Raw genomic sequence first — 25726 nt, 5'->3', positions numbered from 1 at the left:
CTATGGATTTTTTTTTTTTTAACTATCCAATTCAGAGATCTAAAAATATACAGTGTCATATGTTGATCAGACTGTAAAACCCCCCAAGCCAAATCAAATTCTGGGTTACATAAATAAAGTTGACTCGTCTTGACTTGTCTAAATATTTAGAAGTACAGTACATGCAGTGCTGGATATCATTTAAATCTTTTCTGTATTAATGCCACTATGATATCTGACTTGTTATCAGTACCAAAATAACACTTTACTCAATACTTTAGTCTGAGGATTATGAACTTATATATAAGAATCAATAATAATCAATAGTGTAGATAGTTTCTGCTTGTGTCAGCTGGCCCCAAGCAGTTAAACAATCAGCTATTGCATCTTTAATGACTTCAATAACTGCTCAGTGCCTGAAATTAGAACATCTAATGAAAATATTTGACACCAGCTTTTTGATACTATAGACACATTTGTGTCTGAGCTGCCGGGCCTGTAAACCACCCATACTCTGAAACTGTGTAAAGCTGTGTCTGTCTGTTTTCCCACACTCATTGACAGCTGTTTGCCTTTATAGCATTTACACACACACACACATACACATGCGTACACACCGTCAGGGGTCGTATAAAGTAGATGTCCGTGGATTTCCATTACATTATGAAGTTGGCACGTCTCATTAGACATGTTCCTCATATCACTGTGGTTCGTCACAGAGCAAAAGCTGATCATTGCCGAAAAATCTATTCCAACATTAATAATGTCAACAGACTTATCAGATCAGAATTTGACTAAAACACAATTCTCAGGCTCATAGTCAAACACATCTAACAGATAGGGTAATTAGGTGGTTATTGTTTTGCATGCCTTTCCTCAAATATTGTTTTGGTCATTTCACAAAACAGTCAACCCCAAGCTGAATATTAACCTGAAGGTCAAGTGTGTGCGCACACTCTGACACGGCGAACTAACCCTCTACACTCTCTACACTGCTGAATTTTGTCTTCTTCCCCTTTGGAGAAAAGACTTTCAGAAACAGCGGCATGTACTTTGTCGGGCTGGGACAATAATCTCTTTGTGTGAAATTTCATCTGGTATTCAAGCAATGCCTGCGTGACACGGTTGACGTGTCTTGGACACTGTGGTCGGTCTCCCCAGATGGGATTCTCTGAAACGGGTCCAAATTCACAACCCTAAACTCCTCCACAGTGGTCTGTTGTTGCTGAGGATAACGTGCATGCACAGATTAAACAAACACTCCCCTTCTGGTGAATGCTTTCAAGGTATTTTGTTCATCTAGCAGTCAGCTGAGTGTACACCCTCCAGCCTTGGGTGTGTTTGACCATACCACCCCCCCCCCCCCCCCCCCCTCTGTTTTTCTCTTCAAGTAGTCTGACCTTTAGATTCATTCTGCCCCTAGACAGTCTCTGATTTTCACCAGAACAATGGCTGCTCTTCATTAGACGAACCTTGAGATGTAAATGGTGGAAACACTGTGATTGTGGTTCAACTATAACATATGACCTCTTAGCTAAGCCTGTACTCTTTGGTGTTTTGTTAGAAGGGCAGTTGTTGCCATTTAGCGTGATGACATCATCCGTGGTCATGCACACTCTTCCGTACATTAAGCTGCTCAACAATAGCGCTAGCCACCAGTGTAAGGGTAAACAGGCTGTGTGTGCAGAGGCTGTCGGTGTTTGTTGTCTTTGTGCGTGGGGTGTCTGATAAACCAAAGTATTTTTAGCACTAGAAATGTCGATCACTTTTCTGTTGTTGCCCGGGTGTGCCAGTGTGTGAGGCGAGGGGATCAAGGCAGGCCAGATTGCATCAAACTGTTGGGAATGTGTTTGGGTTGCCAAAGAATCCAAGTGCTCAGCAGACAACAAGAAAATGTCGGAGAGACCTCCTCTTACACAGTCTCAGAGGGCTCGTAATTCTTAAAACTATTTAGGCCAAATTGCTGAGTTTTTGGTAAACAAGATTTTGGATCAACTTCTTGTTATGCAAACATGTTTGGTAGCTGCGCGTTGCACATTTAGCAAGAAAATGAAAACATGCAGTGTGCTTTGAAGGCTGTTTGAAGGCCATGTTTTTATCTGTTACTGTCATGCTCCTTGTGTGAGTGAAGGCTACCACACAGAAACAAAAGCCTCCTGTTGATAAGATGTAAAAACTGTCGGGTCCATCGGGACAAAACGTCTGCCGCCTCAAGATACTGTCATGTCTTCAGGAGGATTGTTAACTTGTGTTTCCAGGTGCCAACTGTGACTGTCAGCTACTTCCTGAATATGCCCAAATATCACACTCAAAACGACATGTGGCTCTAACAAAGCCGTTAATGATTACCACTGATAATGACAGAATAAAAAAATCTATTGATTGATTTTTAATGTAGAATTTCTGCAGTAAGAAATTTTTATCATTAAGCTACAAGTGTCAACTTTTTATTGTCCTCTGATTAACGGCTGAAATACAGGAAAATGTATTGTATCTCATAAATGTCTTTTCTTTAGATATCTAAAACTATAGGCACCACATCCTATGCCTTACCAAAAGGTATGGGAACCAAAAATCTATAATTATATAAATATTTTTATAATGTAATATTAAAAATATATTACATTTGTAGGCTGACAAAGGAGGTGTTGATTTGATTTTGTTTGTAAAGGAAACTTTAAGAGACTTGATTCCAAATCGCAAGAGGGTATTTGCATGTCAAACTTAATTTAACTCGAAATTGAAAGGATTTGAATCCTGTCTTTGGCAGTGTTGTTTAGACTTGTTTATGTTTCTCTCTAAGTGAGCTTGAGGGCTTACATCTGCTAACTCAAGATATTATCAAGCCAACCCTTGACGATGCCTCCAGGGCAAGAATTTTAAACATTCACTTTCCTCTCCTCTCTCCTAACAGTCTCCATTGATGACATTGATTCAGTGCGCATGGGCCGTCAGTCCGAGGGCCTTAATAAATACACCGACGCCACCGTCGAAGAGCAGTGCTTCTCCATCATCTTCAAGGGTCGCAAGAGAAATCTTGACCTGATGGCCATCAGTGGGGGGGAAGCCAAACAGTGGGTCAACAGCCTGAACAAGCTCATCAGCAACATGCGCAACCTCAACCGGCAGCAGAAGAGCGAGCAGTATCCTCGAGACATTGCTTATTACCTTTTGCACGTCCAGATTTGTTGTTTTTCTTCTTTTATTTCAAAGATGTTTTAAAATCACAGAGTGCTCAAGTTGAATACTTCGCTAGAATAAGAGTAAACAGCATCCTTACATCTAAATGCCAGCTGGATCATCAACTGCATGCGAAAAGCAGACAAGAATGAAGACAATAAGATGACCCTGAAGGAGCTGAAGCACTTCCTGCGACAGATAAACATCGAGGTTGATGACACTTACGCAGAGGAAATCTTCAAGGTGACTCTCTCTCAGAAAATCCATTCACTTCTTATAGTTCATCAGAGTTCAAATCAAGTGATCTGGTTGATTGATTAATGTTTCATAATGTTGTGTAGAAATGTGACGAGTCCAATTCAGGATCCCTGGAAGGCGCGGAGATCAAGCACTTCTACGACCTACTAACGCAGCGGGAGGAGATAGATGTGATTTATGGGAAGTACGCTCAAACAGAGGGTCAGATGAGCGCCAGAGACCTGCTGAGCTTCCTGCTGAATGAGCAGAGGGAGCAGGTGTCCATGGAGGACGCTCTCAAGCTGATCGAGAAATACGAGATGGATGGAACAGGTAGGGTTAACTCAGAAAACCCCCCCATCAGCTTTGACTTTGATACGTAGCTCACATTCCACATATCGTATCGCATCCGTCACGTCCGTCATGTCCTCTGTTCACCAGCGAAGCAGAAGAAGCACATGACAAAAGACGGCTTCCTGATGTATCTGCACCAAGAGGAGGGATCCATCCTCAACCCGGCCCACAAACTTGTGTACCAGGACATGAGCCAGCCCCTCAACCATTATTACATCTCCTCCTCACACAACACATACCTGATGGAAGACCAACTCAAAGGGCCCAGCAGCACAGAGGCCTACATAAAGTAACTATTTTTATCAACATGCTGTACATCAGGGGCATTTTCTAGGAGTTGATATGGTCTGTGGCTAAGCCCACACCATCTGGGGCTGAGGTCAAGGTGTGTGCATGCGCAGATGAGCCTTGAGTCCTCCTGTGTAACAAAGGGAAATGCATGGCCTTGAAAACCTTGTAAGCGTAAGTTGATTGAGGAATCGCTGCTCATATATTGTATATTAGTCATCATTTCATTCATTTCAACTTAAACTCAAAAATGGTACGACCTTTAATATTTATAACAATCAGGCCCTTTACACTACTTATGAGAATTGTGTGACACACTCCCCAGCTGAAGAGGAAAATGCTGCTGCTTTGTTCCCGTTGTCTGAATGTGAGAGGAAGCAGCCCCTAACCTCGCTCCTGACCACCAGGCAGCTGCACCAGAGCCAAACTGCTCTTTTTACAATATCTCTACATTTATGGGGAACAAACACACTTTAACATCACAACTTCTGGACTTAGGAGAGGATGTGAATGCAGCAGCAGCAGACATCACAGTAGTTAGTTATGATTTGTTTAGCGAACATTATTCGATAAAGTGGTTGCTGTGTGAGCCCAGCAGCTGTGCAGAGGCAGCACTGATTGAACACCATGCTAGTAGAGTGTAACTAAAGAAAACTGCAGTAGACTTGAGCTTGTATACGAGAGGACTTTACCCAGCCACACCCTTTCCCTCAGTCTCTACGTCCACAAACAGGCAACAGCAAGATTTTTGTTTTAGATCAGAACACGGCTACTGACCTACCAATCAGAATAAATCTACAAATCAACTAACCATTCAGAATAAGGCAAACCAACCAATTAGAACACGGCTACAAAAAACTAATCAATCACAATACGGCTTTAAGTCAGTCCGACCGCCTGTCCATCCCATTCTTGTGAACATGATATCTCAGTAATGCCTTGAGGGAATTTCTTCAAATTTGGCACAAACATTGACTTGGACTCAAGCATGAACTCGCCGAAGTCAAGGTCACTGTGACCTCACAGAATATACCTTTTTAGCCATAACTTCACACAGCACAGCAATTATGACAAGACTAATATTTTACATGACTCTGGATAAACAGGGAAGTAATTCTAGTTACAAGTGACAACCAGTGTCGGACTGAATGCCCCCAATAGTTCATGGATCTTACCATAGGAGGCTTTGGGCAGGGACTTGTTGGGGGGGCAGGTACCAAAACTAGCTAGCTAGCACTAGCTCCTTTTTGTTGAAATTCAAGTGAAGTTCCTGAGTTCCTGGAAACATTTCTGCAATGCGAGGAGGCCAAGAGTGATCTCTGTGGTGCGTTGGTGGTCATCGAGGTCGTCTTCTTCTCCTTGCAGAGCGCTCATGAAGAGCTGCCGCTGTGTGGAGCTGGACTGTTGGGACGGGGCTAACGGGGAGCCTGTCATTTATCACGGCTACACACTCACATCCAAAGTGCTCTTCAGAGACGTCATCAAAGCCATCAAAGAGTACGCCTTCAAAGTACGTGAGATGTTGTATTACTTGTGGGACAGGGTGTATCAGGCTGCTAATTTTGATGATTTAATTTCCTGTTGTTCTCATTCATACAGTTATTGGGAAGCTATAAGCGTCACCTTCACTGAATGATTGTTTCCTTTGTTTTCCAGACGTCGGACTACCCAGTGATCCTGTCCCTGGAGAACCACTGCACCGTGGACCAACAGAAGCTCATGGCCCATCACTTGATTTCCATCCTGGGCGATGCTTTGGTCACAAAGCCCCTGGGCAAAACCATGCCGACCAACTTCCCCTCACCTGAGGTAACCTGGGCTCACTGAGACACATTACATTCAGCGTATTTAGAGCCTTGCTGTAAATACCCTCCCAAATAAACACCAAAGGAAGACCACGCCTAAAAATTCCACCTCTTAAGTTAATGAACCACTGTGCCAGCTTTTTTTTTTTTCACTTTCCTGTTTACTTTAACTTGACTATTAGATTTGTCTGGGAAAGGAAGCTGATTAGATTGAAGTAAGGCCCATCTCGTTATGTGAGCACCAAATAAACCACTACCACATAATCCAAACGGCCTCCATCTCAAGCCTCTGATCCTTCTCTGTGTGTGTTGATAGACCAAAACGAAGACTTGGGTTTTGCATTTTATTGACATGTTGAAGCAGTTTTTGGAATCGCGGGTTGTTATAAGATCTGACTGTGAGACTTGGAAGCGTGCGAGAGAATATCTTGCTTAACGAGAGACTTCGTTAGCACGTGGAATCTCATTTGTATGTGAAAAGTATTCAGTGTTTGTCCACCAGACATGTGAGGACTACACACAGCTGCAGTAGGATTTGTATTCACACACAAAAGGGATGTGTACAGCCCCAACCTCCCTCAGAATTATTGAGTCACTTTTCTGCTTTTCCTTTTTGTTTTTACACTATTATTCAGTACTTCTTGTTCTTTTCGTATCATTTTTTCCTCATATGCTTCCTCTTTTAACCCTTACTGTGGTCAGCGTAGCTTTGACGGAAAAGTATAGCTCTGAAAATGCTGCAGGATGATTTGAAAATTGAGCTATGAGAGACACAAAGAGAGGAGGGGAAGTACCAGAATGTCAAATCGACTTTCAGTGACATCTCCAAGCCCTTGTGTGCACTCCTCTTTCAAATGTAACACCCGTGGGATGAATGCTTCTGGCACAATCAGCCTCAAAGGAAATTATGATGCATGCATAACACAACATTTTCCTTTCTCTCATTGGCTTGTTTGGAAGAGTGGCGTGCCATAATGCTGCACAGTATCTTGACTCGTGTGTTTAGAAACTGCACAGCAACAAATAAAAAAAAAAAAACATTTTCGTCCGTCTGATTGCAGGACTTGAAGGGCAAGTTCCTCATCAAGGGCAAACGACTGAACAAACTGGATGCTGCCTTCACCGGTAACAACAGCATAGAGGAAGACACGGTGTCTGAGGAGGATGAGGCGGCAGATTGTAAGGAGAATGGACAAAAAGCCAAGTCAAAGGTGTGCTCAAAGTGCTCATTAGTCATTGGTTGTAAATGCGACAAAAGGATTTTGTTTCAGGTATCAGGTTTGGGCAGAACATGGTTGAGCTGCTGTCCTGTGTTTCTTTTCAGAAATCAAAGATCAAACTTGCCACAGTGCTCTCGGACATCGTCATCTACTGTAAGAGTGTCCACTTTAACGGCTTCGAGCAAGCAAAAGACAACCAGGCCTTCTACGAGATGTCGTCCTTTAAGGAGAGTAAAGCTTTCAACCTGGCGGACTCCTCAGGTAAAAAGGCAACTGGAACCGACCTCAGCGACATGTTAGAGTTAGACAGCAAACCTGATTACGGCTTGTCAGGAGGAGAGCGTGTTAAAGCATCAGCGTTTTCATGTGTTTTCGCAGCTACTGCCTACATGCATCACAACATGGACAAACTCAGTAGGATCTACCCAGCGGGCTCCAGAACCGACTCCTCTAACTACAACCCCGTGCCCATGTGGAACGTCGGCTGCCAGATAGGTACGCCCCCCCAGTGCTATCTGCATAAAAATCCAGCCTGTCAGTGTCACAAATATAAAGTGCGGAGCAACGGTATCATCCCTTCTCTCTCCGACTCGTTTTTTTTTAGTGGCGCTGAACTTCCAGACTCCCTCCAAAGAGATGCACCTAAACCAGGGACGGTTTCTGCCGAACGGTTTCAGCGGCTACATCCTGAAGCCTGAATTCCAGAGAAGTTTGTCCTCTCAGTTTGATCCCAACACACTTACCAAGGGACCCTGGCTACAGAGGAAGGTCTTTCATGTCATGGTGAGCGTGATTGTTCACATTGCCGGTTAGATATACTCTGTTACAAGTAAGGCATTCAAAATGTTACTAATGTAAAAGTACAAAAGTATTAGCATCAAAATTTAATTGAAGTACCAAAAGTAAAAGCACCCATAATGCAGCCTGCTCTATTTCAGAATAACGTTATGTTTAGAATTACTGATGCAACTCACTTTTCTGCTGCAGCTGATAAAGGAGGGGCAAATCTGAACTACTCTGGGTGGTTTCTATAAATAATGATACATAATTGTGGTGAATTATATTTTGTGATGATATGCAAAGCAAGGCAGCTTAATTTATGAAGTACATTTCAAACACAGAGGCAAGTGCTTTACACAGGAAAAAGAAAGCATTAACATTAAGAAACAATGAGCAATAAAAAACAGATATAGATAAGTAACAGCATAAAATGAGATTAAAATAAATAAATTGAACACATTTTAAATACATAAAATTTAAAGAAAAAAGTTATAGCGGAGTTAATGCAGTAATAAGTAGTAATAGTTATAAGTTGCTCCGAATGCATCAAGGGAAATAAAAGTGCAGTAGAGGAACCAGTCAAATGAGAAATGAGAGCAAAAGAGATTTGAATTTAGATTTGAAAGTGGCTAGAGTTCGGGTAGATGTGAGATCATCAGGAAGTTTGGCTGAAAGAAGACTCCAGCTATCGTGGTGATTCACTCAGATTTATGATCAGCAATGGAACCAGCACAAGCAACTGCCTTCAAGATATGATCTGAACCAAGTCAGGGCTGTTATTCCCACACACTTACAGTCCGTCAAGAACAGTTTTATGATCCACACTATCAAAGCTTTAAAAATAATAGTGGAGTAAAAGTTACAATATATGGCCCTCAACTGTAGGTGGTATAAAGCAGAGTTACTTTCCACCAAAAAAATAAAAACATTCCTCCACAGCACAACTCGCGGTCAAAACCACCATTTAGTACCATAAGTGTTTGTATTCACACTCTGATATTTACCAATGACTGAACATGCAGTAAAAATGATAAAGTTTTTGTTACATTTTTGTGGTTTCGTTTGTGTTTTTCATCCCTATGCAACAGGTCATCTCAGCTCAGCAGTTACCGAAACTCAACAAGGACAAACACACATCCATTGTGGACCCTCTGGTAAGAGTGGAGATCTGCGGGGTCCCAGCAGACAACGCCAGCAAGGAGACGCAGTACATTGAAAACAATGGTGAGCATAACACACATACACATACGATGAGTCTTTCCAAGCAACAGATTTATCAGTTTTCCACAGAGCAAACATCACAAACTTTTTTAAATGAGTCACATCATCTGAACAATAATCCATCCCTGCAGGGTTCAACCCCATGTGGAATGAGCGCTTCCAGTTTAACATCCAAGTCCCAGAGCTGGCCATGGTGCAGTTTGTGGTGGAGGACTATGACTCAACAACCCAGAATGATTTCATCGGGCAGTACTGTCTACCACTCACCAGTGTACAGAACGGTAAAGAAGTCCAGATGTTGAACAAAGAGTAGAGAGGGTGATCAGTGACTCCACATCACACACACGAGAGTACAGTCACAACAGGAAGTTATCCTCGAGACTACAAAGACTGAAATATTGAAGTATTGCACTACTTAACATATAATCAAGTGCCAAGTGAAGATACAAAGAATTGTGTGGTTGCTATGACAGGATAACCAGCATTGTTGTTTCATTTCAAAATAAGAGTGTCTCCAGTTTTTTCTACAGTTAAACACATGTGAATCTTGACAGTTCATCATAAACAAAACTCTGATTTGCTGACAAAGCTAAAAACTCACTTCCTCCTCCCCCCTCCCCCCCCCCCCCCCCCCAACTCTCCCCCAGGATATCGCCACGTCCCTCTGCTCACCAAGAGAGGTGACGTCATTTGCTCTGCTGGACTGTTTGTGCACCTCATGCTCCTGGACGTCCAGTAGACCCAGCATGTGGAAAAGCCTCATGCCAGGATGGAACAGCGTGTTTTTGGAAACTCTTGAAAGAAAAAAAAAAAGATTTTGTCCAGTTTTAAAGCTAAATAATATAACTCTGACCAAATACTTCAAAAGCGTCTTTCATGGAGGAAACATTTTGTCGTCTGCCAAGAAACACTCACAGTCGTCTCTGACGCTTTCCTGTTATTGTATAATTTTAGCTTTTTAAATAGTGGCTGACAGTACCTGTACGGCAACAAGACAAGGATGAATGAAAATGTGAATGAAAGAGCTGTGAAAAATTGGTGTAGGAAATTATTTAAAGGAAGTCAAAAAACTGTGTTTGCCATATCGGGGAAGAGTACAATAATTAGTATTGTACGAATCTCTGAAAAGTATTTTCATATTTTACAGACTTTTATATATTTCCCTTCAGAATCATACAGGCCATAACTCATGGAAACGGTGTATTTGTCGAGCAGTATGAATGGTATACATGTCTGTGCGCATGTGTCCACGTGTCTAATCATTTTTGTAATGTTAGTGCGATTAACCTCTCTTTTAAAAAAGACTCAAAATGCTTTATAACTTCCTTGTTGTTGTTATGAGCACATTAACTGTATATTATATGAATCTACTCTAGACATGTTGAACTTCACTTTACAAGTATTTTATGTCAAGAAAATCCTAATATTTAAAAAAAAAATCATACTTTATTTGTATTTTTTACCATTTGTTTTTCCATGACAAACTTATGACTGTCAGTGCCTCGTGTCACTTATCCACATTTGCACTAGCTCTCAAATAAAACTCTGATAGTCGGTCGAAGGTTTTGTGTATTTATTCATATGTGATTCAGCAAATGACAATAATATGGCCAAAAAAAAAAAAAAAAAAAAAACCTTGATCACTGTATGATCACATTCAAACATTTTAAATATAGATAAAAGTATAAAGCATAACAATTCTGAGGAATCTTTATATATATATATATATATATATATATATATTATATATGTATTTTATATTAATTTCAGTCATGTGCATTAAATGTGTCATTTTTAATAATCATGTTAAGCTTTACATTTCTATGCAGCTGTTATAATCACTCTAATGTCACTGATGGGTGAAAATACATCATGTTATTCAGATGAAGACCGCTAACAGTCCTGTCTTTCTCAGCAACAGCTAAAATGACACGTTTGATTCCAACAGGAAATCCTTCTCAGAACAGTCCCGCTTTTTTCTTCAAGTCATTCTGCCTCCACTTTGGCAGACGCTGGAAGTCTGGCCGACTCGTGCCGAGCAGGTTCTCAAAGTCCGCATCTGACAGGTGGGCCTGTGACCAGAGCGCAGAGGACAGAAACGGTTAGACTGACCCCTACTGTCCAGGCAGCGTTAGTGCATCAGCATACAAATCACATGTTAGGTTAAGGTTAAAGGCCCCGCCACCCCTCCTTATGTGGGAGCAAGACAGAGAGACACAAAACAACTAGAAAAGGATACAGGGTCCATTTGTAGTCACATCGCAATGCTCTGTGGCCATTTTGAATCTCCTTGTAGTTGTTTTATCTCTTTATGGTAACGTAATGTCTCTTCGGAGGCATTTTGTGTGTCTTTGTCGTTTGCATCTGTTTGCAGCTGTTTTGCATGTATTTGCAGTTTTGTGCCTCTGTAGTTATTTTGTATGTCTTTCGGTGACAGGTGAAGCGACAGGTGAAGCGACAGGTGAAGCGACAGGTGAGGCTGCTGCTGCTGCTGCTGGCTGAGAAACAGCTGCTGAACTTCAGTATTTAGTTCACACAGAGTGTGACTCCAGAGCTTTCCTGCAACAACCGCTCCACATCGACACAAAGCTACTGCACTAAAACACTACAACACACTATAAAAATATTACCGGAAAACCTTCAAATGAAGTTGTTTAATCTTAGTGTATTTGCCTGAAATGTTACTGTAGCCTCAGTATGAAAATAATGCATTGGATTTGGTTAGGCAGATACATTCACACTGATTTCCATGTTGCTGTGCCATTCGCACCACATCCAGAATCCTGCACCAACCTCTCTCTGGTCGGGCTCCACTCCCTGCGGCAGCTCGCTGGGAGACTTGTTGATGAGCAGCTCCGGGTCCAGATACATCCCAGAGCCTCCAGCAGAGGGGGACACGGTGCCACCGGCTGCCGGGGACGACGGAGTGAAGCTAGCAGATGGGGACAGGTTCATAGACACAGGGGGCTGGGCTCTCTGAGTGGACGGGCTGGTGGGAGTGGAGGGCCTCGGGGACAGATCACCCCCATGGACCCTGTAGAGAGGAGGGGAGCTCACAGGGCCACCTGGAGCCCTGTAACCACCCCCACCCGTCCCAACTGGACTCTTACTCAGGTTCGTGTTGTTCAGGTCCTGCAGATGCGAGAGGTGAGCTTGTTAACTTGTACATGACATTTGGGAGAAAAAACATCAAAAGTGTACAAACATTCACAGATTAGTGACATTATATTTATCACACTGGAGACATTACATGGCTGATATTAATACATGTCAATTAGAGTTAGGATTAGTGTTAGTCAATCACTTACAACAGTGATCTGTGAGAGAGATGCAGGATCACTCAGCTTTTTTTTCATCTCCTCATAGGAGTTTCCTCCCTGTTAAAAGATCAAGTGAGCCAGGAGGGAAGATTAGTAAGCATGCGGGGTCTTCATCATCTTCAGAAACAAATCTATTAAATCATCCACATGTGACTGTTTGCTCTTCCTAATTCCTGAGATGATTTGTTCACACAAGATTATTCTCAGCATTCATGTGATATTTGTGGCACAATCAGTATTGATGAAATGGAAATGTACACCGATACACTACTATGAATAGCGCTCTGTCATGCCTTGATCATCGCCGCGTTAGTCTGTTAATAAAACTCTGGTGCTTCCTGCTGAGATCAAAGGGAGGCTACTAAACTCACGCTCCACTTATGGGGATCCCATGCGTTGAACCAGCCGGTGAAGGTGGGCGGCTCATATCCCTGTTTGACAAAGATGATGGGCGTGTCCGGGTCACGGCCCGCAGGGTGGGTCCTCAGGTATTCCTGTGCGCTGTGCCAAGCCTCTTTGGTCTCATGCTGGTTGGCTGATTTTCCAACCCACAGGAAAATCTGAGGCGATTTGGAGGGAAGAAGTGAGAGAATAACAGATGGGATATATTTTAATAATCGACTCCAGAGCAGAAGTGAGAGAAAAACGAAGAAAGTTACACTTCAGCAACTTCCATGGCTTCCAGTGGCATTTCAGGAGATTTCTTCTCTAACTTTTCAGCTGACACTTAACTGTTAGTCAACTACTATCAACTTCTTTCAGGGTTTACAGAAAAACTACTGACAATGTAACCAATTATGATGCTGTAACGTAAAACTAAAAATTAAAATGCTTTCATCGATTACTGACATTTAAACCGCTTTAAAAAGGAAAACACGTTTAGTAAATTTTACTGTCCAATTCCCAGTTCCCAAGCAGATGATGTATTTCTGGCTGAGGCCATTTGACCTCTCACCTCCTCCCAGGTGTCCAGCAGCATGACGTCCTCCTCGTCCAGGTCACTCTGGGCGAAGTCATCCACCTCGGTCATCCTAAACTGACCCGTCTGATTGGAGCATTCAAACAGCCGGGGACTGTGAGGAGGCTCCTCCTTCTGCAGTCTGAAATTACACAGACCCGTTCCGTCATAAAAACTGTATAATCTGCTCTGTTTATGTGTGTGTGTGTTTGTGTGTGTGTGTGGATGCTTTATTTCACTGGCTTCAGATGACATTGGGCATATTCCACTGACCTTGATATAAAAATATTCCATGCAGATTTAAATTTAAGCTTATTAATGGTTCAAAATATGATTGAAGAGCCTTTTGAATGAATTCTGAAGACAGTGCCTTGTTTATAAGTTATTATAATAGTTATTCTCTACCTGATTTGAAATAATAAATAATAAAAAATAGCATGCAATTCGTCTAGCAGGGAGGAGAAATGAACAGGAAGATTGCCAGCTACCTGAAAGGCATCTTCACAAACACCAATCACAAAAAAATCCTGATTCAGAGGTGTGATGCTGCTGCTGCTGCCGCCGTCGTCTGTGTTTACCTCTTGTCACTGGCATAGGGGGCCTTTCCTCCCAGGGCTACCCAGAATTCAGCTGGCTCCTGGCCCTCCATCACCACCTGCTTGTCCTGCTTGGACAGCACATCAGACATCGCTCTCCCCATCACCCTCTCGTCGCCGCTGCAGCCCTGGACACAGAAAGAACCAGGCAGCAAACAAAATACGGATCAGCGTGAAAGCACAAACAAATGTACTTTTTTTTTTTTTTATTTGTTGAAAGGGGCTCGTCTGTGATGCACTTACCTTTCCGTACCACAGGTAGCATATGTGATCGGTCTTCAGAAGGAAAACGTCGTTGGTGTTGAGGGACGAGGCCCTTGCCAGCACTTCAGTGGCCTTGGTGTTCAGCTCATTAGTCCCTCTTACCTGGAACAGCCTGGCACCCGCGTCAGGGTTGACCGCACCCGGGCGACCTGTACCGCCCTTTAGCCACACACAGAATGAAGTGCGTGTTGAGATTGGCACACAATAACACATACAGGATATGCACTTCACAACTAATTAATGTTTTTGCATCTTTCTTCTACTTGCAGATTTGATAAGTGTTATTTGTGAATTTTTCCGAGCCCGTAGGATTAATGTCGTGATGTTTCTTACCAGATTACAGTAATAATTCCTATGATATCACACCCAACCAAGATATATATATTTTTTTGCATTTGAGCATCTGCTGTGCAACAGAAAAAAACAAAATCATACCTCGAAGATGATGAGTTTGCCTTTGAAAATAGCCAGGAAGTGGCGCGGCTCTTTTCCCATCACCACCCTGACCTGCACCGGGGCTCCATTGTATTCGTTATCAATGTTGACAGCCTGGTAGGCGCACGCTGTGATCTCGTCTTTGGTGGCATGACGGCCCTGGCGCGAGACACAAAACCAGGTTAAAACAAAGTCGTGTTCTCAGTTGAACAGAAACAAAGAGAGCGATTTTAAATGAAATGAAAGTTTAGATGTGTTTGTGATGCTGCCGACCTGCCACATGTAGAGGATGTACTGCTGCTTGTTCGACCTCTGATACGTGTACAATACCAAGTAGCAGTCTCCTCCATAGAACTGTCCGTAAGTACTTGGATTCACTTCGGCCAGCTCCAGGTTCTCGATGCGCCACACCTGACGAAGACAGAAACATTTACAGAAATGTCATTTGGACCGCTGACCGCACAAAGTCAGCAGCACATCTGCTCTGCGGGTCTGTCTGGATGCTCACCTTAACATCTCCAGATGCGTCGTCTACCATGCGCTGCTGTGCTGCCAGTTCAGGACGAGCGTGGAGCTCCATCACATCGAACTTCACTTGGTCAACCTTAGCTGTAAATTTAATGCATCATACATTAAGACAACTGAGAATTTGAAAGTTCTGTATGTATCGACAAAATATATTATCCAACCAAAAATCGGGAAATAATTCTATATCTGAAATTTTCTTCAACTATGGAATGATTTTTCCTTTCCCCACAATAAAATAACTGAATTGCAGGTCATTGCTGCTGACCTTACTCTGAATAATTACACAGCCAATCATGGCGGCCTTGTCGCCTCGACTCACAGAAAGGTTTTGTGATGAAAAGTCATTAAAAGTTTTTTTTTTTTAAAAGAACATACTGAGAATAAAAAAAACCTGCTGAAATTAAACAAAAAGGACAAACAATGGAAAAATATTTCATAATAACAAACCGAGTTTAAAACATTTTTTTTTGCATTACCTCACAATTTCATAGTTATATTGCATACTTTTTATGTAGTGATTATAAATGTCACAACATTTTGTTCAATCATCGATCACCTCATCAATCCATTACATCAAATATCAATATCATCAATCCTAATTGAAACACGCTAGGCATAGTGTGTTAAAATGTCTTTAGTGTATAAGAAAATTAAAGAAAATAAATAAAAAGAAATTTGACCCAGAGGTGAATCAGACGAGAGCTGTACCTATCTTCCCCACGCTGTAGGTGGTACCCAGACCCTGAGTTTGCCCTTTGTCTCTCCAGGATTTGAACAGGTGCTTGAACAATGCCGACTCTCCTCCCTCCGTCATCACCTCTACAGTGGTGCTGGGTGGGTAGTTCTTGGCTTTGATGTAGCCCTGGTAGAAAAGGTGAGTGGACAAAGTGTCTCTCATGATACAGTTTCATTTAATGATTCTGGCAAAACAAAAACCTTAATATTGAGTAATGATCTTTTAATCAAAAAAGGAAATATACCTAGGGGTGTGACCTTTTTATTTGTGATATACTGACCTCATCTGGAGAAAGTATCGTTCTGGCTTGACCTTCCGATATATTGTAGATTTAATCATTCAAAACTCACCACTGCCCTGTTCAGAGCTTCTCGCCGCTCTTCCTTGGAGGCCTGTTTGCCTTTCCACACCATCACACTAGAGCCGCCCTGGTCCGCGATGTAACAGTCCTGACAGCGAGAGAAGAGAAGACGTTGAGACAGGACACGGTTTTTCTACATAAACAGTTTCCGCAGAACACGTTTGGAGGATAAAAGCCAATTACAGAGGAGTGCAGCAGGTCTTGAGTTAGAGGTTGCGTGGCCACTTCTTGAACCACGAGATTCCCGCTATTTTCAAAAACGCTGGAAGACAGAAATGAGAAGAAACAATTTATGAAGCTGTTAAATAGCTAAAAACCAACAAAAAAAAAAGGTACCATTATCCCACAACTGTGACAGCAATGCAATGGTTCATCATCCTTACTGGTACAGCCTGACGCTGCCGTTCTGTGCTTGATCGGGTCTGTCGTCGGGGACGGCCTCTTTCAGCGACCCGGTTCTTTGGCCGAGCACCGCCGTCATGACCTTCATCAGCTCCGGGGAGTCCTGCTCATCTCCTCCCTCCACCAAACCGATCTGAGCGCGACCTCCTCTCTCCCTGTCGCGGATGTCCTGAGCCAACAGCACCGCCTGCACAGAGAGGAGGTATGAAAGCCAAGTGAGTAGAATCCTTGTTGTCATTAAAAAAAAAGACCCACACGATGGAAAGCTTTCACTATTAATACTGTCAAATGATCTATAAATCACAAGAATGGCAAAATGAATCACAACTAGTTCTTTCTGACTTTTTCTGTTGTCTTCTTCACATTTAATAGACAGTTACAAACTTTATAAGTAGAGTTTGAAAAATTGCTCTCCCTACATTTCAGTGACTGTGACTGTGGTGCCTGGAAACAGTGCTGTTCTTTGTGGTTTTCTGTTTTCCTTTTATTTGATTGTGATGTGTAATGGACTGTGCAATGATTTACATTTCAAAAATTTACAGTTACTCATTTGGCAGACGCTTTTATCCGACAGAACTTACAAGTGAGAGACGTCTCTAAGGCGTCAGTGCGGTGGAAGACCTTGGTGTAAGCACTAAGTGCTGTGTGTTTAATAAGTAGAAAGGAGATCAAGTAAAGAAGGTAGGTAAGTGTTTGTTAGTCACGTTAGGGTGTTAGAAGTGTTAGGAGAGGAGGTTCTCTCAGAAGAGATGAGTCTTCAGAGATTCTTGAAGGATAGAGAGACATATAAAAAAATAAATAAAAACAAAAAAATTAAATCCAATATATTTGAATATAGAGGTTTTTTTTTAATGTGATTCCATACATTTGTGAAACAAAAAAAATATTGAATGAAAAAGGTACTAAAGAAATATATTTCTATTATTGACCATTAGTAGCAATATTAAGCGATGTTTTTTATGAGTGGATCCCACTTTTGCTGGTACCGTGCGCAGGCGTGAGCACACAGCTGGCATCCGGTTCATGCTACTCCACTGATTGACAGTTGGTGGTCGTAACGTGCCAACAAAACACAGCTATGTGTCAACACAGTAGTTATAAAAAAATATATATATGTGGGAGGTTGTGTGTTCTATGTGGGAGGAAATGCATTCAACACTTTTGTAAGACCTCTGCACAGTTTTGCTCCACAGGGGAACCACCTTTAAGTTTTTATATGTCCACTTACACTAGTAGTGTAAATATAAAAAAGGAGGTACATTCCCTCAAGTACTGGGCTTAAATACACACTTTTGAAGTAGTAATTCTGTGCAACTTTAAAATGTGACGTTCACTACACCTCACTACATATTTACCGTAGGCAATAAAGACCTTTTTACACCACTGTATTGCTGTGCTGCACAAGTTACTTTGCATATTCAGATGTTACATGCAACCCATTTTAATTGCCTTCATAATTTGCTCCACCTCAACCTCGCTGCTTTCGTGTTAATACAGCAATTATAGTGATGCAGTACTATAATAACACAGACCTCTAAAAGAAGCCATTCTGTGTAATGAGTTCTTTTACTTTTGCTACTTTAAGTGCTCTTGTGACTAATCGGAGAGGAGGATTACCTTGAGCTTCTCCCTCCTGTTGCTCTGGAGGCCGTTCCACTGCACTATGGCTTTCCCCATATCCAGGAGGAATATATCTCCGGTGTTAAAGCTGTTCCACGACACCTCCACCTGCACACAAACGTCACGAACTTCAGCACGATGGAGGGTTATCGAGTAATTTCCCTTTATTCAAATGAATAGCTTATCGTGTCATAAAACGCTCAGAGAGAAACAAATACTGTTAACATAGGGAAATATTAAATAACTGCTACACAGTCTTAGCGCTGCTCAGACAAATAACACCTACTTTGACAGCGATATCAACAAGCATGCCTTTTTTTTTTTTTTTAATAAAGAGTGAGTGTCAACACGGTGGCTGTGTGAAGCCTGTGTTGTCTCCAGTGGGAAGTCCTGGGCCAGGCAGTACATCCCAGTCATCTACCCCCGTCATAGCCCTTTATATTCCTGTCTGTATACCTCTGCGGCTGTGACGTGCTTCCTCCCTTTTACGTGCAGCAGTCGCAGGACATTGTACACGTTCGTGTCAACGTGGTGAAAGCCCGAGGCCACTCCACCCTTCTTGTAGCTGGGTACAGAGATCGGTACACTGCACATGAGCAAAGTTCAAGTGTAATAAAAAAAAAAAAAAAAAAATATGCCAGTATGCAGAAGTATGAATGCAAAAAAAAAAAAAAAAGCACCTGGGAGGATTTATTGTTTGTTAATTTTGAAAGTCACCTTAACGTTTCATGAGCATGAAGCAAAAAACACAACAGGAAGTTGAAGGTTAATTCACTGGATGAGAGAAAATTGTGTTTTTCTTTGCTGAGCCTCAACAAGTGTAATTTGTGTCATAATGATTTCATACAGAGGGATTAGTGTTGTAAACCACGTCTGAGGAAGATTACAACATAAGTGTGTGTGTGTGTGTGTGTGTGTGTGTGTGTGTGTGTGTGTGTCTCCCTCTCTTTATTTGGTAACCGCCAACTTCTAGTTCACATACCAGCCCCTTTTTTCTTTGACTCACATGAGGCCATTTTTGAAGTAGCTCCTGAAGCGGGGTGACTCACTGCCCTGCACCTCCCTGTGCTGCACCGGACTCCCACCCAGGTATTCATCCAGCTGGGTGACGTAGATGGCCGCTGCACCTTGCTCGTCCTGAGAGGAGGACTTTCCTATCCAGTAGTGAATGTCAGCAGACTGGCCCGAACCCTTGCTCTGACTTATCTGGTGAGAAGCATGAAAAAAAACACAGGAGCTTTAACACTTGCACATACATACTATCCAGGCGTTAATGCTGAGCCTAGCTGCAGCCTCTTGGGAAATCAGCCAGCATTGTACTCACATACAGAACAATGTAACAGTCTCCTTCAAAGAAGTTACCAAAGCCTTGGGCTGGAACAGGCACCATCTGCATGTTCTGAATAACGACAAAAACATGTTAAATATTGTGAAATCTTACACAAAAGTAAGATTTCAGCATGCCGCGCCTGACTTTAACCATAGGGACCAGTAATGCCCACATTCACAGTAACGTGGGTTGCATGATAATTTGTTTTAGCGGCTGACTCACATTGATGGTCCATATCTGCAGGCCTGGCTTTCGGCTGACACTTCTAAATGCGTCTTGATTGTCATCGCTCATCATTCTGCTGAACTGAAACAAACGAACATATAAAGCAAAAAGCAATGAGATTCTCATTTGGTTTTTTTTGCATACACCAAACTCAGTTTCTCTTAAGCTTTATGTACAGCCCTGCTTCCAAAAAAGTTGGGATGCTGTGTAAAACCTAAATAAAAACAATGTGATTTGTCAAACATTAAAACCCCATGTTTAATTGAAAAGAGCACAAAGACACATCAAATGCTGAAACTAAGAAATTTCATCGTTTCTGGGATCTGAGACCCAGTTGCTTTAATTTTGAAGGTGGAATGTTTTCCCATTCATGCTTGATGTACGATTTCCCCTGCTCAACAGTTCGGGGTCTCCTTTGACGTATTTTAAGTTTCATAATTCGCCAAACATTGCCAATGGGCGACAAGCACGTGCAGAATGTGAAAAAGGCAAGGCCTTCCCTGAAAAAGACGCCGTCTACTTGGCAGCATATATCGCTCCAAAAAACCTGTTTATATCGTCCAGCATTAATGGTGCCTTCACAAATGTGCAGGTTACCCATGCCATGTGCACTAACGCATCCCCACACCGAGCCGGATTACTCTTTAACCCGGAGAACGCGGCGTCCATGATTTCCATATGTCGACTCGTCAGACCACAGGACAGTTTTCTCACTTCGCCACAGTCCATTTTAAATGAGCTCGGGACACCAGATTTTCCTCTTTGCATGGTGGAGTTTCATCTTGCGTTTGCGGAAGCAGCGACGAACTGTGTTCACAGAGTTTCTGAGCCCACGCAGTGACGTCCACAACAGAATCGTGTCTGTTTTTAATGCAGTGCCGTCTGAGGGCCCGAAGACCACGGCCATCCAATATTGGTTTTCGGCCTTGCCCCTTGCTTACAGAGATTTCCTCAGATTATCTGAATCTTTTAATGACATTGTGTACTATAGACAATTAAATCTCAGAATTCTTCGCAATTTTACGTTGAGAAACATTGATACTTATTCTTAAATGTTTCAGAGTAGTGACACCTCACTGTCTTCACTTCAGGAAGACTAGGCCTTTCTGGGAAGCTCGTTTTATCTCACCTGTTGCCAGTTAACCTAATTAATTGTGAGATGTTAATTACGTGAATACGGTTTCTGATGGAGAAGCATGATTTAAACTATAAGAATCTGTGATCAATAGTGGAATGTAGCTTCGCACGTTTACTTATGTATCGTACTTTAGCAGTTTTAAGCCTTCTTCCGGCTCCTGTTTTGAGACGTTTTATATTTCTAGTTTGCTACTTTTCACTACTTTAATAAACTTTAATTTTATTGTTTGTTTGTTTTGTTTTTTTAAAACATTTTTATATTTAGGCCACATAGACCTTTTATATGTCATATAGTTTAGGTAATATTTAAGTATATTTGCATTGTTGCATTGCCAGTTTTATTTAAACCTGCAATAAGTATCAAACACCTTTGTTTGTCACAGATCTTATTTGCTGCAATAATCCAAAAGCCAATGTAAAAATCCCATTGGCTTTTTGTCCAGGGAACCAGGATGATGCTAACTTCCGGGTTGGCCTAAAAAAGTATGTCATCAGCAAACAGTTTCCTGTTTACACATCCAACAGTTACAGAGCAATGTTAGCATTAATTGGAGCTGTGTGTTTGGCTTCTTGATGAATGTAAGTCCAATATTTTAACTCTCTTTAAGCTCTGTTTTTGGTTTACAACTTTTGAGGGAAACATCTGGCTATTTAGCTGCTAAGTGCTCCACTATGTTCACCAGTTAGTCGTTACGTTTGTCAGTCTGCGGTCGGTGGTGTTACAGTAAGTGCTGTACACATGGTTTTTAGCCTTTTTGCTAAATGGCTGCCTGTTGCACAAAACGATGCAATGAGAGCAATAAGAGTGAATCAAAACAATGAGGTTGCAGACAGGAAAACCCAAACAGTAAGCTGAGAACTCTGATTTTCATACTTCTTTCACCATTGCTTGTTTCAAACATTTTTAAATATGGGTTAGAACCTTAAATAGTGCATTAGAAAACACATTTTTGTTAGAAACTCCTCCAAAGTAAAAATGTAGCTTTGAGACCTCCTCACTGCTCATCCTGAAGAGTTTTCTCATCATTGGAAACAGATGTCTCTAAAGTGACAACTGAGCCATTTTAAAAGATTGGATCACTGACAGCGAAACACTTCTAATCCCCCTAATGAGTGTCAGCTTGGTGCCATAGCAACATTCAAGTTCTGCAATCAGCAGCGCTTAGACTGCCTCTTGACTCAGATATCAGAAACAACAGCACTGATGAACAAACACACTATCAGCAGCTGAGCCAAGAATATAGGCTTAGTGGTGACACGCTGTATGGAAACAGGCTCGGTGGGATGTTACGCAGCTTGCAACATATCAGCAATGCAAACACAGTATCCATGCATACATGATATATTTGTCAATAGCTGGGGCGACGGTGGTTGCAGTTACCCTCCGGAAAAATAACCAAGCTATAATTCACGGCTCTTTTATTGCTCTCTGCCTCAGAGTCTAATCATTACTCCAGGTTTAGTAATAGAATGTCTCACTGGGCAGTGATTAATGGGGCGGGTGGTGTTCAGGTGAGGCGAGATAGATCAGGTCAGCTGTACTCGACCAGGATGTTAACCACACCCTTATCAAAGCTCTGGTATTTAGGTATTCAGATAAATAGGTGACACACACACAAAGCAAACAGAAAAAAGATTGAGATTTAAATAAAATGACTGGGTTTAGGCTCTAGTTGGCTCCTGCTCAATCTGGCTTTTAGTGTGTGAGTCTGATGAGTGCTGAGAGGCAAAGACTGAGTCATGCTGAAATCATTTTACAATATCTTAAGAATGACATAATACATACAGTTGCGCTACAGTTAGTAGCTTTAAAGCAAAACTACTTAACTTTATACGAACAGTCACTGTGGCCAGCAGTAACAATTATGGAGTAATAGTGAAAGCCAAAACATAGTGTAACAGTAGCATTTAGAGAAGAGTCATAAAATCAGCCAATTGACGTAGAAATATCAATTACATACCAATATCTACCTTAAGTTAGCAAACTTTATATTTAGCTAATGTTAGCCACCCAAAGCTACTGGTCATACTAGACCAAGTGAGGCTGTAGCAACCAAAGTCCTGAGTGTACTAAATTGATTAAGGGTGTGTTTTGTTACTCATGAACTCAACTATTCTATAAATCAATAAAAAAAGAGGAGGATTGTATCGTGTGTTCATTCAGCTACACAGTCTCACTTTAAAGCTAAACTGAAAGGTCTGTTAAAATCTACCCAACACTGGAAGCACTACCTGTCTGTTTGTATACAAATATCCTTGTTTCCAATTTGTCTAACATAGGCCTGCACTTACTGCCGGTACGTATCATGCAATTAGTAATACTTTTGCATTAAGTGGACTTCTCCTGTTTGTTCAGTGCTGTTCTGTCACTACATGTATGTCTTAATTTACTGCAAGTGAAAATGAGCTTTAAGCTAACTCTGGCACAGTATATCAAAATAAAACATTCATGTTTAATATTGTGAATGCTTCCATTCAAAAGAATAAAATAAATGAAGCAGTAATCACCCCTCAAAATCACATGCCCTATTCACTGATTTATCTATTATGTGGGCAAAGTGTGGGCCACACCCTGCAGGCATGTGTAAAGGTAACAGCGTTCTTTAGTAAGATTAAAGTAATAATATGGCAAATTATATTTGGCTGATAAGACTAATGATTTTCTGTAAAACAAAAATGAAATCAAAGCAAACCTACTACTCCATTTAAAACACAGGGTCTGACTCTCAACCGATGTAATTGTGATAAAATAACCAGTTACAAGAGTTTATTATCCAATTCAATTTCCCCACAAAAACTGGATGAAGAGGAGAATAAGTATCCCTCTCCCCCACTTTGCTTTAATTCATTTATTTCATTTAATTGACATAATAACATGACTAAATGGCGCTGCTTATTGCCAGTTGTAGAAGACCTCGGCTGCAGTGGCAACTCCCTGTTGTGAAGGGAAAATAACTATTGTATTGTGAAATCTGATCCCGCTCAGAACAGATGAAAAACCTGAGCAAATAATTTCTGACAAGATAAACTGAAGACCAGCCGTGCTTCCATTACTGTGACAGGAAAGACTGGTTGCACATCAATTAATCTGTGGAGTCCCCTGCCTCAGCGTACAGAATGAGATTTGTTAATGCTCTGAATACATCCTGAACTCCATTAATCTCCTGGTGTGTATGAAATTATGTAGGTTTAAAAACACTATATGAAGTCTGTTTGAAAGAATATTTATCAACAAATATGATAATAAGGATGCGATTCTTTCCAAATTGCAGTTATTCAGTTAAAAGAAATGAATGGAGAGCTTCAGAATAATCTATGGAAATATGATACCAAAATAAAAGTATGGGTCCTACCTTGTGTTGCGTCTGGCGGAGTGAAGGCCTGGCTGTCTCCTGCAAGTTGTGGAGGTAGATCGGTGAGATGATGTCTTTTATGTAATAAAGTATCGCTAGGCTTTTCCTCCTGTGTGTACTCTGGAGTGTGTGTGTGCCAGGGAGGGCTGGATGTATTTATCTCCACACCCAGGTCTGAACACACCTGCAATTTCCTGTTGCAATATTTACAACACTGCAGCCTTAAATACGCCTCTTCTCACAGTTTCCCAGTTTTTAGTGGAGATGCTGGCTTGGTTTTTGGCAGAATGACGGGATTTGGAAAATGCTTGAGAGAATCATCTACAATTCCTGGGTTGAAATGGACCCCAGCGTCACTCGTGGTCCTGGCTTTAAGTAGCCAGCCGGAGTCGTGTGTTTACGTTCGAGTTGAGCCCTCAGCAGCACAGTGGGCATTACAGGAGCCACTTGACACCAATTATTCATTTCACAACTGTTACAACTAGCAGATGGGGGACTTGGACTCAAGGAGCTCTGAGTGGTATTGGAAAGGAATCAGAGGCTTTCTGTGGCTAAATCTCTCATTCTGTGCCTACTCACACAGACACTCAAGGAGGAACGCTTGACATTATTGAAGGTTTACAGCTCTGGGCTTTGATCTCCCAGTGGAGAAGGCATTGGCAGCTTGTGTTTGCATTTATTTGCTGACTGTGAGGATGTATTAACACACTGTATCCAAAGTGATTTGCACACTTTTTAAAGTAATAGAAAGGGAAAGTCTTTTTGCAGAGCGCGGATGCTAATCCGTCGTCAACACTGAATTGTATGTAAAAGATACAAGAGAAATGAATTATGTGTTACTTGTTTTGTAGCTAAAGATAACCTTGAGCTATGAGAAAATGGCACATCAGAATTCAAACAGCCTGCTCTCATAAAGACTCCGTTATTTCCCCAGCAAAATCATCAAACGCTGCTTCTGCTGGCGCCCCCAAACATTTCCAGACTGTGTGAAGAATCTATAAACTTCTTTTGTTAAACATTGCAGTCAGAGCATGAATCATGGATCAGGCTGCTTGCTGATGTTTTCTGTTTGGGGATACACCTAATTACACTTGTCTTTGCCTTATATAGTTCACGCAATCCCTGCCAGGGAACCTGAAGAACACAATGTTATGTAACCAAACTAGTTTTCTTCTTAACCAACAGCTTCAAGTTAACAGGCTCAAGTTTTTCTTACCTTTGACCACGGCTTTTCATTTTTAGATTCCGTCCTGGGCTCCATTATGAAAATATGATTATTTCAACAACGTGGTGAACTTCAGTCCCCACATATCTGAGGGGCAAGTGGTAAGTTAAGTGTAAAAATAAATTCTTCAGGCTTGAACAATAAGCTCTGTAATGCCTAATCCACTGCTGCA

General features: G+C 41.7%; 2 protein-coding genes across 5 annotated transcripts in view; one reads left to right on the top strand and one right to left on the bottom strand.

The window, feature by feature from the left end:
- Positions 1-10625, top strand: part of plcd1a (phospholipase C, delta 1a) — a 15590-nt gene extending 4965 nt beyond the window's left edge. For both annotated transcript variants that reach the window (XM_023407915.2, XM_023407914.2), the window contains exons 3-15: positions 2894-3122; positions 3273-3402; positions 3501-3729; positions 3838-4039; positions 5404-5548; positions 5695-5847; positions 6905-7054; positions 7168-7324; positions 7442-7558; positions 7668-7846; positions 8932-9067; positions 9196-9345; positions 9712-10625. In XM_023407915.2, the coding sequence (XP_023263683.1) occupies positions 2894-3122; positions 3273-3402; positions 3501-3729; positions 3838-4039; positions 5404-5548; positions 5695-5847; positions 6905-7054; positions 7168-7324; positions 7442-7558; positions 7668-7846; positions 8932-9067; positions 9196-9345; positions 9712-9803 (2069 nt within the window). In that variant the 3' untranslated portion in view covers positions 9804-10625. The remainder of the gene's footprint in view (positions 1-2893; positions 3123-3272; positions 3403-3500; positions 3730-3837; positions 4040-5403; positions 5549-5694; positions 5848-6904; positions 7055-7167; positions 7325-7441; positions 7559-7667; positions 7847-8931; positions 9068-9195; positions 9346-9711) is intronic.
- vill (villin-like) lies at positions 10497-25726 on the bottom strand. Of its 3 annotated transcripts, XM_023407911.2 has the most exons (21): positions 25546-25726; positions 24330-24368; positions 19837-19920; positions 19609-19683; positions 19291-19490; positions 18741-18849; positions 18282-18392; positions 16646-16851; positions 16446-16524; positions 16252-16350; positions 15874-16027; positions 15146-15246; positions 14911-15048; positions 14638-14796; positions 14182-14361; positions 13921-14066; positions 13340-13484; positions 12756-12944; positions 12373-12441; positions 11858-12196; positions 10497-11136 (listed from the first exon to the last, which is right to left on the bottom strand). In XM_023407911.2, exons 1-21 carry the CDS (start codon positions 25588-25590, stop codon positions 11023-11025), a joined length of 2781 nt encoding a protein of 926 aa, XP_023263679.1. In that variant the 5' UTR covers positions 25591-25726; the 3' UTR covers positions 10497-11022. The 3 variants fall into 3 exon arrangements, with proteins under 3 accessions (XP_023263679.1, XP_023263681.1, XP_023263680.1); XM_023407913.2 differs by lacking the exon at positions 12373-12441; XM_023407912.2 differs by lacking the exon at positions 24330-24368.

Source organism: Seriola lalandi, unplaced genomic scaffold, assembly GCF_002814215.2.
Source record: "Seriola lalandi dorsalis isolate HSWRI2012SDOR001 ecotype SW California unplaced genomic scaffold, Sedor1 jcf7180002054351, whole genome shotgun sequence".
Taxonomy (NCBI): Eukaryota; Metazoa; Chordata; class Actinopteri; order Carangiformes; family Carangidae; genus Seriola; species Seriola lalandi.
The sequence above is the reverse complement of the archived record's forward strand: the minus strand, read 5'-3'. Positions and strand labels throughout refer to the sequence as shown.